The sequence below is a fragment of the Salvelinus alpinus genome, chromosome 8, assembly GCF_045679555.1.
Source record: "Salvelinus alpinus chromosome 8, SLU_Salpinus.1, whole genome shotgun sequence".
Lineage (NCBI taxonomy): Eukaryota > Metazoa > Chordata > Actinopteri > Salmoniformes > Salmonidae > Salvelinus > Salvelinus alpinus.
Window position 1 is genome coordinate 23,016,760 of NC_092093.1, and position 16,377 is coordinate 23,033,136.

Sequence of the window (16,377 nt, forward strand, 5' to 3'; positions counted from 1 at the left end):
CTCCACATAGCTCTTCTGTTGTTTGTCAAGTCAATGCTTTTGTTTGTCACAAGCCTTGGTGATCAGGATGCTCAGGTGTTTGCTGCAGTATGGAACCTGTCAAACGCTATTCAGTTCTTCCCTTTTTTTGTATGTTACTTTGTTGGAACAAATGTCACACAAGATGTACAGTATATCTGAGGTTATCCCTCTCATACACATACACACACACACACACACACACACACTTTCAAGACTGGATCTTTTATTGCAGTGATGTTATGAGTCGGTGAGAGAGGACAGAGCCACACTCTTATGGATTTATGTATCAACATCCTCATTAAAACTACACAAATATACACTGAGTGTACAAAACACGTTCCATGACAGACTGACCAGGTGAATCCAGGTGAAAGCTATGATCCCTTATTGAAATCCACTTCAATCAGTGTAGATGAAGGGGAGGAGACAGGTTAAAGAAGGATTTTTAAGCCTTGAGACAATTGAGACATGGATTGTGTATGTGTGCCATTCAGAGGGGGAATGGGGAAGACAAAAGATTTAAGTGCCTTTTGAACAGAGTTTGCCAGGCGCACCGATTTGAGTGTGTCAAGAACTGCAACGCTGCTGGGTTTTTCACACTCAACAGTTTCCTGTGTATCAAGAATGGTCCACCCACCCAAAGGACATCCAGCCAACTTGACATAACTGTTGGAAGCATTGGAGTCAACATGGGCCAGCATCCCTGTGGAACGCTTTCGACACCTTGTAGAGTCCATTCCCATACGAGTTGAGGCTGTTCTGAGGCCAAAAAGGGGGGCAACTCAATATTAGGAAAGTGTTCCTAATGTTTTTATCTCAGTGTACATCTCATTAAAACAAACGGTTATCTTTTATTTCCATCCATCCATTGAATTAGATTGTATTTTCTTTCATTGAATTCTCTTACAAAAACACATAAGAGATGACATCACTGCCACCAATAGTTATGTATCATTAAAGTACTGTTTGGACTCCTTTCTGAAGTGTCTGTCAGTTTTTCGTCATTAAGCCAGAGTGACACACAGAGAGCTCAAAATACCCATCTGGTGTATCCGTAACTCCTCTTGGAATCATGCCCTTCAGCACCTACCATCTAAAGCCCACTGTAGCAGTAGCTGTACTAAAGGGTCTGTATTGACTTAGTGTAGTCACGACTCGCTCCGCAGATGACCTTCTATTAGTTCTCACTCAGACTTGTTGTCAAGCTGGTAATTTTTCTCCCTAGCGACAGGTGAAGATACATTTTGGACCTTACCTTTTTTTATATCCTCAAGGAAAAAAACATTGTATATCGTCAAGAAAAAAATATATTTAAAAAAATAGACGTACTGTCAGGTGTAAAACAAAAGGATTTTTTTTCGGTCATTCCTCTATCATTATTGTTTTTACGCATCACTCCATTCATCCATCTCGTTGATTTCCGATTATCGAAGTGTTCTTCTTCCTCGTTAACCTTTTCACCTATGAACTTTGACCCCCCCCAGCTACAGCTATGACCTGAGCCACTCCCTGCAGTACAACCTGACGCTGCTGCATAGCCCGTGTGACCCGGGCACAGTGGAGGAGGTGCACACACGGAGCAGCAGACAGCAGGACAGCTTCGACATCTTCGAGGACGAGGGCCTGCCCACACAAGGTCAGACAGCTCCTGCCCCCTCACACTTTCCCTAAACTCCAGTTCCAGTTTTTGTGAATACACTCTATTGAACACATTTCATTTGTTAGCACAAAAAAAGGAGTTGTATGTTACACTTGGTTATGTTTTCTTGATGTTATAACTGTTAAGTCAGTCACTGGTTCCAAATAGAAAAAGATCCTCACAACTCAAGCCACTCATAAAGCCATTCACCAGCTAAAAGGTTGATCAGGACATCACTACTAGCCCAAAACCAAAGTCTTTATTCAGCTCATCTGTCTCTCCTCAATACAGTTTCCATGTTCTAATCTACTGTATCGGTGGTAAACCATCCCCTCCTTGATCCTGTCCATGTAAGCTGTTCTGTGGTGTTTTGTGTTCCTATGTCATGGTTCCGCTGCAGTGTTCCACGGCCTCCAGAGTGAACCGTACGCCAAGTACGTGTGGAACGGCAAGCTCCTGGAGCGCGTCAAGGACACGGTGCATCCTGATTGGCTCATGTACATCATCCATGGCTTCTGTGGCCAGTCCAGTATCCTTTTCCTCCTGCCTGGTTACGACCTGTGGCCAGTCCAGTATCCTTTTCCTCCTGCCTGGTTACGACCTGTGGCCAGTCCAGTATCTTTTCCTCCTGCCTGGTTACGACCTGTGGCCAGTCCAGTATCCTTTTCCTCCTGCCTGGTTACGACCTGTGGCCAGTCCAGTATCTTTTCCTCCTGCCTGGTTACGACCTGTGGCCAGTCCAGTATCCTTTTCCTCCTGCCTGGTTACGACCTGTGGCCAGTCCAGTATCCTTTTCCTCCTGCCTGGTTACGACATGTGGCCAGTCCAGTATCCTTTTCCTCCTGCCTGGTTACGACCTGTGGCCAGTCCAGTATCCTTTTCCTCCTGCCTGGTTACGACCTGTGGCCAGTCCAGTATCCTTTTCCTCCTGCCTGGTTACGACCTGTGGCCAGTCCAGTATCCTTTTCCTCCTGCCTGGTTACGACCTGTGGCCAGTCCAGTATCCTTTTCCTCCTGCCTGGTTACGACCTGTGGCCAGTCCAGTATCCTTTTCCTCCTGCCTGGTTACGACCTGTGGCCAGTCCAGTATCCCTTTCCTCCTGCCTGGTTACGACCTGTGGCCAGTCCAGTATCCTTTTCCTCCTGCCTGGTTACGACCTGTGGCCAGTCCAGTATCCTTTTCCTCCTGCCTGGTTACGACCTGTGGCCAGTCCACTATCCTTTTCCTCCTGCCTGGTTACGACCTGTGGCCAGTCCACTATCCTTTTCCTCCTGCCTGGTTACGACCTGTGGCCAGTCCAGTATCTTTTCCTCCTGCCTGGTTACGACCTGTGGCCAGTCCAGTATCCTTTTCCTCCTGCCTGGTTACGACCTGTGGCCAGTCCAGTATCCTTTTCCTCCTGCCTGGTTACGACCTGTGGCCAGTCCAGTATCCTTTTCCTCCTGCCTGGTTACGACCTGTGGCCAGTCCAGTATCCTTTTCCTCCTGCCTGGTTACGACCTGTGGCCAGTCCAGTATCCTTTTCCTCCTGCCTGGTTACGACCTGTGGCCAGTCCAGTATCCTTTTCCTCCTGCCTGGTTACGACCTGTGGCCAGTCCAGTATCCTTTTCCTCCTGCCTGGTTACGACCTGTGGCCAGTCCAGTATCCTTTTCCTCCTGCCTGGTTACGACCTGTGGCCAGTCCAGTATCCTTTTCCTCCTGCCTGGTTACGACCTGTGGCCAGTCCAGTATCCTTTTCCTCCTGCCTGGTTACGACCTGTGGCCAGTCCAGTATCCTTTTCCTCCTGCCTGGTTACGACCTGTGGCCAGTCCAGTATCCTTTTCCTCCTGCCTGGTTACGACCTGTGGCCAGTCCAGTATCCTTTTCCTCCTGCCTGGTTACGACCTGTGGCCAGTCCAGTATCCTTTTCCTCCTGCCTGGTTACGACCTGTGGCCAGTCCAGTATCCTTTTCCTCCTGCCTGGTTACGACCTGTGGCCAGTCCAGTATCCTTTTCCTCCTGCCTGGTTACGACCTGTGGCCAGTCCAGTATCCTTTTCCTCCTGCCTGGTTACGACCTGCAAAGTAGAGTTCAGTTTAGTAGTCAGGTGCTGCAAATGTGCATGTGTGCTTGTGTCAGTGATTTGGTGCTTTTGCCATGTTCCAGATGTTGGTATCCACTAGGGCTGACAATTTAATCGACTGGTCTATTGTTTGTTCGATAGGCTGCTGGTTGGCCGAGTTTGGCCGAGTTTTCTTTTTTTCTATTTTTTTTTCTATCATGTGTCTGGCATGCTGCTCACTGGAAAGTGTGTGCCTGCCTCTTGTTCCACAACACATGGAATACCATTTATTTGTTTGTTTCTGTTTGGGGGGCACTTGGAATACCTAATGAGCCAGATGCTCGCCAGTCTGCTAAGCTGCATTAAGCGATTTGTGTTTATATTATGGTCTATATAAAAATATTAAGCAATGCTTATCAGGTATGAAAACAGTACCGCATTTGCATGCTTTGCCCATCTGGTATATGAGGTGGAAAATAACAGTTTATTTTTGTTTAGACTAGGAACGCACAGCTAATGTCTCCACTAAGCCAAAGAAAAACACACTTGAAACAAAATGTATGCCTACATTGGTTATATTGATGCATGGTTTGGTTATATTGATGCATATTTGAGTGTGGATGCTTGGGGCTTGGGTAGAAGTGCTTGAGAATAACTAAATCTGATGAATTGTGTCCCTGATTTTGAGAGCCCAGTTTAACTATCCGTCAGTGCAGATCTTATAAGCAGACATTAAGACATTATAACCATTCATTGCACCTCTTAGCCATGAGAGGTTTTAGCTAATGACTCTTCTGCTTGACTGAAGTTGTTCTTGGCTTTTTATATACGCAAGTAATAATGAATCACCTCCTCCACAGTCATGAGATGAATAAGTGAACTCCCCAGTATCCCAGTGATGGCGAGATGAAAGAGAAAATGGATAGTATAAACAAAAATACTTCAGTCTGAACTTAAACAACTAAAAGTGTGGGGAAATGATAATGAACCTACTTACATTTATTATTTGTTTTATTTCTGAAACTATTTTTTCAATCACAGTATTTTCTTATCTGGAGCTATTAGCAGTGCTATTTAGCGGATTTGGTTAATTTTGTGGTCTCAAACCAGTCAGCTTATTAACATTCTTCATCAAGAATATTGGCAAATTAGAGTTATTGACAATGGAAAAAGGGGGGAATGTTGTTCCCTTATCATATAATTGCTACATTTACTATCAATATAGCATTCTAAATAGTTTTCCAGATTGTATTTTTGCAACAACAAAATGGGATGCTAATATTGGGTTGCGACTGAGAAATTTTGGTTCAATTTGGGTCCTGAGACAACCAGTTGAGGACCACTGGTTTACAGCAAATATTGCTGAATAGCACGAGGGTTAAGTGTGTGTGTCTCACCAGGTTGGCTGGTTAGAGGGGCAGTGGGGGCCACATTGCAGACGCTGGGTTTAGACAACGGTTCCTGGAAGTCATCCTTCTCATGGTTCTTTTCCCAGAGAAACCCAGGCAGAAAGTTTCCTTCTAGGAATTCGAGGAGGGGGAGGGGTGAAGAAAGGCACAGAGATGGAGGAAGTGATGGAGGTAAAGAGGAAAACAGAGTTAAGAGAGGGACTTAGTAAATTAGTGCGAGAGAGATGGAGGGGAACAGTGATTGGCAGGGGCAATTTCTCCCTTTCTTGAATTAGACATATAAATGCATACACTTTACAATTCTTGACATGAGTACCAATATTTTTTTCCCCCTTTTCTTATTGGAGAAGCCCCCCCCCCCCCAAAAAAAACAAGCAAACTAACATTCAATATGAAAATAAAAGTACAACAGATCACAACACACTATTCCCCCCCTTTTGGTCCCAAGTTCTTAATCTTGCTCAATAAAGTGTAATTTGTCAAAAAAAGGAAATTAAAGGTGGCCATCTCAGAAAAAAGTTAGCAGTACATGCACTCTAAATTAAGAAAAGACATAAGAACTCAGCGGTTGTTTTGGGAGATTTCCAATTAAGCCAAATCTGTTGGCGGGCTACTAGTGAAGCAAATGTTACATCTGCTTTACTTTAGGTGAGAATAGACAGCACAAATGGAAGTCCAAATATAGCTATCAAAGGACAAGACTGCAGGTCAATATCAATACCTTTAGAGAGAGAAGTTAACTTCTTACAGCTGAAATCCCGCTAACGGGATCGATATGACAACAGCCAGTGGAAGTGCAGGGCGCCAAATTCAAACAACAGAAATCTCATAAATAAAAATCCTCAAACATACAAGTATTTTACACCATTTTAAAGATAAACTTGTTGTTAATCCCACCACAGTGTCCGATTTCAAAAAGGCTTTACGACGAAAGCACACCAAACGATTATGTTAGGTCAGCAACTAGTCACAGAAAAACACAGCCATTTTTCCAGCCAAAGAGAGTAGTCACAAAAAGCAGAAATAAAGATAAATGGATCACTAACCTTTGATCTTCATCAGATGACACTCATAGGACTTCATGTTACACAATACATGTATGTTTTGTTCGATAAAGTTTATATTTATATCCAAAAATCTCAGTTTACATTGGCGTGTTATGGTCAGTAATGTTTTGATTCCAAAACATCTGGTGATTTTGCAGAGAGACACATCAATTTACAGAAATACTCGTCATAAATGTTGATGAAAATATACAAGTGTTATACATGGAATTATAGATCCACTTCTCCTTAATGCAACCGCTGTGTCAGATTTCAAAAAAACTTTACGGAAAAAGCACACCATGCAATAATCTGAGTACGGCGCTCAGACACAAAAACAAGCCATACAGATACCCGCCATGTTGTGGAGTCAACAGAAGTCAGAAATAGCATTATAAATATTAACTTACCTTTGATGATCTTCATCAGAATGCACTCCCAGGAATCCCAGATCCACAAATGTTTGTTTTGTGTCGATAAAGTCCATAATTTATGTCCAAATACCTCCTTTTTGTTCGCGTGTTTAGTTCACAAATCCAAATTCATGAGGCGCGAGCACTAGATCCAGACAAAAAGTTCTGTTACAGTTCGTAGAAACATGTCAAACGATGTATAGAATCAATCTTTAGGATGTTTTTAACATAAATCTTCAATAATGTTTCAACCAGAGAATTCCTTTGTCTTTAGAAATGCAATGGAACGCAGCTAACTCTCACAGGGGCGCGCCTGAGTGAGCTCATGGCACTCTGCCAGACACCTGGTTGAAACAGCTCTCATTCCATCCTCCTTCACAGTAGAAGCCTCAAACAAGGTTCTAAAGACTGTTGACATCTAGTGGAAGCCTTAGGAAGTGCAATCGGACCAAATTTCCACTGTATCTTGGATAGGCAAAGAGTTGAAAAACTACAAACCTCAGATTTCCCACTTCCTGGTTGGATTTTCTTCTCAGGTTTTTGCCTGCCATATGAGTTCAGTTATACTTAAAGACATCATTCAAACAGTTTTAGAAACTTCAGAGTGTTTTCTATCCAAATCTACTACTAATATGCATATCTTAGCTTCTGGGCCTGAGTAGCAGGCAGTTTACTCTGGGCACCTTACTCATCTAAGCTACTCAATACTGCCCCCCAGCCATAAGAAGTTAAAAAGGAAGAACAAAACTCTTGACAGCTTAGAGCATGAGTAAAACATGTGACTGTGATCAGCGGGAGACATTACGCATTGTGTCATTTGTCTCTGGGGGAAAATGAATAGTTTTTTGCCTTTTTTGTAATGAATTTTGTCCAACACTTTGATCTGATTTAAACTTAACCGAGCACAGGAATATGTTAACCCTAAGAAGTGCCTCCTCCGACCAGTCATCTGTTAGGTCAAGTTCTCTTCCCCAGTAAGTCTTTAGTTTGTTGATGGGAGAGGTTTTCAGAGGAGAGCATAACATCATCATATGAGATGTCCCCATATCTGCGGGAGTGACAGGATCCCTTCTAATAGCGTGATAGGAGGTGATTAAGGAAAAGTAGGAAAGTGAGAACTAACAAAATTACGAGCTTTGAAATAGCGGAAGAGATTAAGGCAGATTACATTTAGCTACGAGATCATTAAAACTGGCAAAGGTCCCTTCTAAAAATAATAAATAGTTGAAACATACCAAACCTCTCTCACGCCACAAAAACAAATCCTGGTCAAGATTGGAGGGTAGAAATGGATGGTTGTTCCAAATAGGGAGTAGAAGATAAGGTGCAGAAAGTCTAAAATGCTGACAAAATTGTTTCCAGATCTTCAAAGTAGAGAGCACAATAGAATTTGTAGTGTACTCTGAAGGACACATGGATAGTGGGGCACAGATTCAAGAAGAGAAGGGGATGATTGGAAAGAATGTGCTTCTATTGAGCACCAGTTGGTACTTGGAGAATTACACCAGACCAAAATCTTCTGAATATTAGCTGCCCAGTAGTGAAACAGTAAGTTGGGAAGTGCCAAAGCACCATCTTGTCTCCTTCTTTGAAGTATCTCTCTTATCCTAGGTGTTTTGCGTGGCGAGTGAATTACAATACCATTTCAATCATTTACTAATTGTTATTTGAAACCAATGACACTTTGCCTTTTTATATTACAACTGTGTGTGTCCCACCTTAACCTCTGTGTGAAGAGCTCCTGATCTACGGTCGTCCGGTTCATGTCACCCTCATCGCCAGGCGCTCCAGTAAATTCGCTGGCACCCGCTTCCTCAAGAGGGGAGCCAACTGCGAGGTAACCTCCTGCCTTATCTTGTCGCCACGACAACAGGGCGAAGTCGCCCCCGGTGTTATATAATAGCAGCATGGCACAAAGGGGGGGGGTTAATGTAAGCACCGTGTCTCTGCATCTCCTTTGTGTGTGTAGTTTGGTGGTAAAGGGGTTCAGTATGCTGTGTTTGAGGCCAAATTATGTATCTATTATTCCCTCCGCGCGGCTTAGTTTAGGCCAGGATTGAAAGTCGTAAGGTGTGTTTGTGCTCATTTTGGGATGACTTTCTGGTTCAGTATATGGTCCACTCCTGTCAATTACAGGTCAAAACTGTTGAACAATGAAAAAACCAACTATGGGGCCATCTAAGAGTGTGTAGATCCATGTGGTTCTCTCTGTATATTGTCCCTCACCTGTTTTCATCTGGTCCTCTGCAGGGCGACGTAGCCAATGAGGTGGAGACTGAGCAGATCATCCACGATGCGTCGGTGATGTCATTCACGGCGGGGAGTTACTCTTCGTACGTTCAGGTCAGGGGTTCCGTTCCCCTCTATTGGTCCCAGGACATCTCCACCATGATGCCTAAACCACCTATACGATGTAAGATGTTATCATCATTAAATATCGTATACACTGTACAGTATCATTAATATAATGTGGTCTACTGGTCTCTGTCTGGACATACCCATATCACCAATATGCCATAAGATACACATTACTACAGCACTTACAGTAGTAGTAATACTATAAACTATACTCTGGCCAAACGGACCATGTTTTACTATTGATGAGAGAGAGATATTCTCACCTCTTTTCATCCATCTCTGTTTCTCATTATGACTCCAGCAGGATACATCCTAGGGAGTGTGTGAGGATCAGATGGTCTCAGAGATTGAAAAGGTGGAGAGAGACTGCAGTTTGTGTGTGGACTCGACTGCATTAAATGATGTTATCCTCTCTTACCCCATTTGGTCTACAGTCCATCGTGGATGATATTTACCTAAGAGATTGAGAGCTTGTCCCAAGATGTGTGTATGCGCGCTCGCGCCCGCATGCATTTGTATATGAAATTATCTTTTCCTCTCATCCTCCATTTGGTTTTCAGTCCATCCTAGGATGACATTTACGTGCATAATGCAGAGATGTAATGTACAGAGAGAGCTAGTGTGTCCTCAAGATCTATGTGATGGGGACCTTACCCTCCCTCTCCCATCTGTCTATCTACACTACATAACCAAAAGTATGTTGACGCCTGCTCGTCGAACATCTCATTCCAAAATCATGGGCATTAATATGGAGTTGGTCCCCCCTTTGCTGATATAACATCACTATGCATTGGGGCAGGTAGCGTTTTCCTGGCATCCGCCAAACCCAGATTCGTCCGTTGGACTGCCAGATGGTGAAGTGTGATTCATCACTACGGAGAATGTTTTTCCACTGCTCCAGAGTCCAATGGCGAAGAGCGTTACAGCACTCCAGCCAACGCTTGGCATTGTGCATGGGGATCTTGGGCTTGTGTGCAGCTGTTCAGCCATGGAAATCCATCTCATGAAGCGCCCGCTCAAACGTCATTCAGCTAACCCATTAAATCAATTCAGCGATATGGCATCAGGCACACACACAGATATAGAAGCCCATAGACACAAAGATGTCCAATTACATGTCAATTCTTGTTCGATAACGATGCCTGTCAGCTCCAAGATCATCAGCCATTAGTGAATTTAGGACAGGTAGACGATCAGGAAGACCCTGGTGGGACATAGCGGTCAGTCACCACCCACCCAGCCAGCCGGTCCTGAAAAATGAGACTGCGGTTACACAAGCCTCCTGTTGTCTTTATGACATGCTTAAGTAGGTGAATAGCTTTGTAGGGAGGGATGAAGAGAAGCGTGTATTTTCATGCTTCCTCGTCCTAATCATGACGACCCACGTGGGAACGAGGATGAGGGCCTCATAAAATGGCTTCAGTCAGCTCCCCCCCCCACCCTGGTTACCCAACATCACCATTTACAACTGACCTAAATGGATGACTGATTTCCCCTCATGACTGATCATGAGGGGAAGAGATGTTTGACTGACCCAGATCTTCATTTGGTTGGCTGAATTGTCTGCAGGTGTGGGGCTCTGCATGGCCACCACATGAAGTCATAACACTGAAAGAATAGAGCGGATGGGTGAAATGATGGAGAGAGGGGCAGAAAGGAGAATAGAGCGGATGGGTGAAATGATGGAGAGAGGGGCAGAAAGGAGAATAGAGCGGATGGGTGAAATGATGGAGAGAGGGGCAGAAAGGAGAATAGAGCGGATGGGTGAAATGATGGAGAGAGGGGCAGAAAGGAGAATAGAGCGGATGGGTGAAATGATGGAGAGAGGGGCAGAAAGGAGAATAGAACGGATGGGTGAAATGATGGAGAGAGGGGCAGAAAGGAGAATAGAGCGGATGGGTGAAATGATGGAGAGAGGGGCAGAAAGGAGAATAGAGCGGATGGGTGAAATGATGGAGAGAGGGGCAGAAAGGAGAATAGAACGGATGGGTGAAATGATGGAGAGAGGGGCAGAAAGGAGAATAGAGCGGATGGGTGAAATGATGGAGAGAGGGGCAGAAAGGAGAATAGAGCGGATGGGTGAAATGATGGAGAGAGGGGCAGAAAGGAGAATAGAGCGGATGGGTGAAATGATGGAGAGAGGGGCAGAAAGGAGAATAGAACGGATGGGTGAAATGATGGAGAGAGGGGCAGAAAGGAGAATAGAACGGATGGGTGAAATGATGGAGAGAGGGGCAGAAAGGAGAATAGAACGGATGGGTGAAATGATGGAGAGAGGGGCAGAAAGGAGAATAGAGCGGATGGGTGAAATGATGGAGAGAGGGGCAGAAAGGAGAATAGAGCGGATGGGTGAAATGATGGAGAAAATCTCATACAACGCTGTGTACTATTCCCTTCACAGAACAGCACAAACAGGCTCTAACCAGAATAGAAAGAGTGGTAGGCCCCGGTGCACAACTGAGCAAGGAGGACAAGTACATTAGAGTGTCTAGTTTGAGAAACAGATGCCTCAAGTCTTCAACTGGCAGCTTCATTAAATAGTACCCACAAACACCAGTCTCAACGTCAACAGTGAAGAGGCGACACCGGGATGCTGGCCTTCTAGGCAGAGTTCCTCTGTCCAGTGTCTGTTCTTTTGCCCATCTTAATATTTAATTTTTATTGGCCAGTCTGAGATATGTTTTTTTCTTTGCAACTCTGCCTAGAAGGCCAGCATCCCGGAGTCCCCTCTTCACTGTTGACGTTGAGACTGGTGTTTTGCGGGTATTATTTAATGAAGATGCCAGTTGAGGACTCGTGAGGCGTCCGTTTCTCAAACTAGACACTAATGTACTTGTCCTCTTGCTCAGTTGTGCACCGGGGCCTCCCACTCTGTCTATTCTGGTTAGAGACAGTTTGCGCTGTTCTGTGAAGGCAGTAGTACACAGAATTGTACGAGATCTTCAGTTTCTTGGCAATTTCTCGCATGGAATAGTCTTAATTTCTCAGAACAAGTATAGACTGACAAGTTTCAGGAGAAAGTTTTTTGTTTCTGGCTATTTTGGGCCTGTAATCGAACCCACAAATGCTGATTCTCCAGATACTCAACTAGACTAAAGAAGGCCGGTTTTATTGCTTCTTTAATCAGACAACAGTTTTCAGCTGTGCTAAAATAATTGCAAAAGGGTTTTCTAATGATCGATTAGCCTTTTTAAAATGATAAACTTGGATTAGCTAACACAACGTGCCATTGGAACACAGGAGTGATGGTTGCTGATAATGGGCCTCTACGCCTATGTAGATATTCCATGAGAAATCTGCCGTTTCCATGTACAATAGTCATTTACAACATTAACAATGTCTACACTGTATTTCTGATAATTTTTCTGTTATTTTAATGGACAAAAAATGTGCTTTTCTTTAAACAAACAAGGACATTTTTAAGTGACTCCAAACTTTTGAACGGTAGTGTAGCTGCTCTCTGACCTCTCTCTGTTGTGTTTCAGTGGATCAGGCCGACCCCTATGCCCATGTAGCTGCCCTCTGACCTCTCTGTTGTGTTTCAGTGGATCAGGCCGACCCCTATGCCCATGTAGCTGCCCTCTGACCTCTCTCTGTTGTGTTTCAGTGGATCAGGCCGACCCCTATGCCCATGTAGCTGCTCTCTGACCTCTCTCTGTTGTGTTTCAGTGGATCAGGCCGACCCCTATGCCCATGTAGCTGCCCTCTGACCTCTATGTTGTGGATCAGGCCGACCTCTATGCCCATGTAGCTGCTCTCTGACCTCTCTCTGTTGTGTTTCAGTGGATCAGGCCGACCCCTATGCCCATGTAGCTGCCCTCTGACCTCTCTCTGTTATGTTTCAGTGGATCAGGCCGACCTCTATGCCCATGTAGCTGCTCTCTGACCTCTCTCTGTTGTGTTTCAGTGGATCAGGCCGACCCCTATGCCCATGTAGCTGCTCTCTGACCTCTCTCTGTTGTGTTTCAGTGGATCAGGCCGACCCCTATGCCCATGTAGCTGCTCTCTGACCTCTCTCTGTTTTGTTTCAGTGGATCAGGCCGACCCCTATGCCCATGTAGCTGCCCTCTGACCTCTCTGTTGTGTTTCAGTGGATCAGGCCGACCCCTATGCCCATGTAGCTGCTCTCTGACCTCTCTCTGTTGTGTTTCAGTGGATCAGGCCGACCCCTATGCCCATGTAGCTGCTCTCTGACCTCTCTCTGTTGTGTTTCAGTGGATCAGGCCGACCCCTATGCCCATGTAGCTGCTCTCTGACCTCTCTGTTGTGTTTCAGTGGATCAGGCCGACTCCTATGCCCATGTAGCTGCCCTCTGACCTCTCTCTGTTGTGTTTCAGTGGATCAGGCCGACCCCTATGCCCATGTAGCTGCTCTCTGACCTCTCTCTGTTGTGTTTCAGTGGATCAGGCCGACCCCTATGCCCATGTAGCTGCTCTCTGACCTCTCTCTGTTGTGTTTCAGTGGATCAGGCCGACCCCTATGCCCATGTAGCTGCCCTCTGACCTCTCTGTTGTGTTTCAGTGGATCAGGCCGACCCCTATGCCCATGTAGCTGCCCTCTGACCTCTCTCTGTTGTGTTTCAGTGGATCAGGCCGACCCCTATGCCCATGTAGCTGCTCTCTGACCTCTCTCTGTTGTGTTTCAGTGGATCAGGCCGACCCCTATGCCCATGTAGCTGCCCTCTGACCTCTCTGTTGTGTTTCAGTGGATCAGGCCGACCCCTATGCCCATGTAGCTGCCCTCTGACCTCTCTCTGTTGTGTTTCAGTGGATCAGGCCGACCCCTATGCCCATGTAGCTGCCCTCTGACCTCTCTCTGTTGTGTTTCAGTGGATCAGGCCGACCCCTATGCCCATGTAGCTGCCCTCCATTTTGACCAGATGCTCCAGCGGTTTGGCTCACCCATCATCATCCTCAACCTCGTCAAGGTAACCGCACCTCACCGCACCGCACCGCACCACCCACCACAGGGCACCTCAGACCAACACCTCAGTCACACTGTTAATGGAACAACGGAATAATTACTCTGGTAGAAACTGAGTCCAATAGATGAAACCTTCCTCAGAGTACCCATTTACGATACTGTTACATCAGTGGACAGTTAAAGGATTGTTCCACAGTTTGTCTCCACGGATCCATTTACTTCATTTAAATTGTTGTGTGTTCACCCATAAAATGATTAGTTCATTCAAGGTTTATACAAATATGTCCATTCAATAGAAAATTGCGCCAGAAAAGCAATAGTCCAAACCTCATGTCTCTACCATGAGAATACTCAGAGAATTGAGCATGTTTAGAGTGAATGAAATGTCGTCACCGGGATGATCAAAAAGTGGTCACTGCTCAATAGAACTCTGTGGCGCTGCTTCATGGCAGATTGGCGCTAACTTCGAACATCAACTGACAAGCTAACCATTGGCTACACGTTCATGAGTGAAAATATGGACTTTTTCTAAATGAAATCCGTGAAATAGAAAGCAACATAGGGACTAAATAATATTTATTTAGAAGACTGACAGACTGAATTTCATTATCCACCCTCCGCGTAGACAATCTGTTCCTGTTTTCATTGTGTATTTCTGAGTCTTTCCCTTTTAATCGCTATAGAAACGGCCCCTCTCAATGTAAATTGATCGCCAATAAATAGCCAATGGAAGCCAAGGATCGGAGATGAAAATGACGAGGGTATCAAGTTGATTTTGATAGGTCCATCCTGCAGAAAGACCTCCAAATGGTGCCATCTCCCAATGCTAAATATGGAAGAGATACAACCAAGAGCACCTCAGTCTAAACTAGCAAACTAACGTTCTTATTTCATCAACACTGTCAAGAACAAGTGATTGATAATGACAGGGCAAAGGAAACTACATTTTGACATTAATTTATAGCACGCTCTTGAATTGCCCTGTTTTTCTCTACATTTTAGAGCAGGGAGTGAATGCCCTATAAATTGTTAGTGGCCCTAGTTATCCAAATTGCCCGGAAATAAGTTTGGTGTCACTTAAAAGCCATATCTCAGACTGGCCAATGAAAACAAAATATTAAGATGGGCAAAAGAACACAGACACTGGACAGAGATATGGCTTTTCCTTTCTCTGCCTAGAAGGCCAGCATCCCAGAGTCGCCTCTTCACTATCGATGTTGAGACTGGTGTTTTGCGGGTACTATTTAATGAAGCTGACAGTTGAGGACTTGTGAGGCGTCTGTTTCTCAAACTAGACACTCTAATGTACTTGTCCTCTTGCTCAGTTGTGCACTGGGGCCTCCCACTCCTCTTTCTATTCTGGTTAGAACCAGTTTGCGCTGGTCTGTGAAAGAAATAGTACATAGCATTGTACAAGATCTTCAGTTTCTTGGCAATTTCTCAGAACAAGAATAGACTGATGAGTTTCAGAAGAAACTTATTTGTTTCTGGCCATTTTGAGCCTGTAATCGAAACCACAAATGTTGATTCTCCAGATACTCAACTAGTCTAAAGAAGGCCAGTTTTATTGCTTCTTTATTCAGAACAACAGTCTTCAACTGTGCTAACATAATTGCAAAAGGGTTTTCTAATGATCAATTAACCTTTTTAAAATTATAAACTTGGATTAGCTAACACAACGTGCCATTGGAACACAATAGTGATGGTTGCTGATAATGGGCCTCTGTACGCCTATGTGGATATTCCATAAAAAATCTGCCGTTTCCAGCTACAATAGTCATTAACAATGTCTACACTGTATTTGCGATCATTTTGATGTTATTTTAATGGACAAAAAAATTGCTTTTCTTTCAAAAACAAACTTTTTTTTTTTTAAAGCCATATCCAAGTAACCACAAACTTTTGAACAGTAGTGTATATACATTACCAGTCAAAAGTTTGGACACACCTACTCATTCAAGGATTTTTCTTTATTTTTGCTATTTTTTACATTGTAGAATAATAGTGAAGACAGCAAAACTCTGAAATAACACATATGGATTCATGTTAAAAAAATTGAAATATATTTTAGATTCTTCAAAGTAGCCACCCTTTGCCTTGATTACAGCTTTGCACACTCTTGGCATTCTCTCAACCAGATTCACCTGGAATGCTTTTCTTGAAGGAGTTCCCACATATGCTGAGCACTTGTTGCCGCCTTTTCCTTCACTGCGGTCCAACTCATCCCAAACCATCTCAATTGCATTGAGGATGGGTGATTGTGGAGGCCAGGTCATCTGATGCAGCACTCCAGCACTCTCCTTCTTGGTCAAATAACCCTTACGCAGCCTGGAGATGTTGGGTCATTGTCCTGTTGAAAAATTAATTATTGTTCCATTAAGCGCAACCCAGATGGGATGGCGTATCGCTGCAGATTGCTGTGGAAACCATGCTGGTTCAGTGTGCCTTGAATTCTGAATAAATCACCAACAGTGTCACCCCCATACCATCACACCTCCTCCTCCAAGATTCACGGTTGGAACCACA

The 16,377-nt window shown here is 44.5% G+C and overlaps 1 protein-coding gene across 3 annotated transcripts in view; it reads left to right on the forward strand.

The window, feature by feature from the left end:
* Positions 1 to 16,377, forward strand: part of fig4a (FIG4 phosphoinositide 5-phosphatase a) — a 96,847-nt gene that overhangs the window by 21,585 nt on the left and 58,885 nt on the right. For all 3 annotated transcript variants that reach the window (XM_071413028.1, XM_071413030.1, XM_071413029.1), the window contains 5 exons: positions 1,506 to 1,657; positions 2,061 to 2,189; positions 8,307 to 8,407; positions 8,821 to 8,983; positions 13,758 to 13,855. In XM_071413028.1, the coding sequence (XP_071269129.1) occupies positions 1,506 to 1,657; positions 2,061 to 2,189; positions 8,307 to 8,407; positions 8,821 to 8,983; positions 13,758 to 13,855 (643 nt within the window). The remainder of the gene's footprint in view (positions 1 to 1,505; positions 1,658 to 2,060; positions 2,190 to 8,306; positions 8,408 to 8,820; positions 8,984 to 13,757; positions 13,856 to 16,377) is intronic.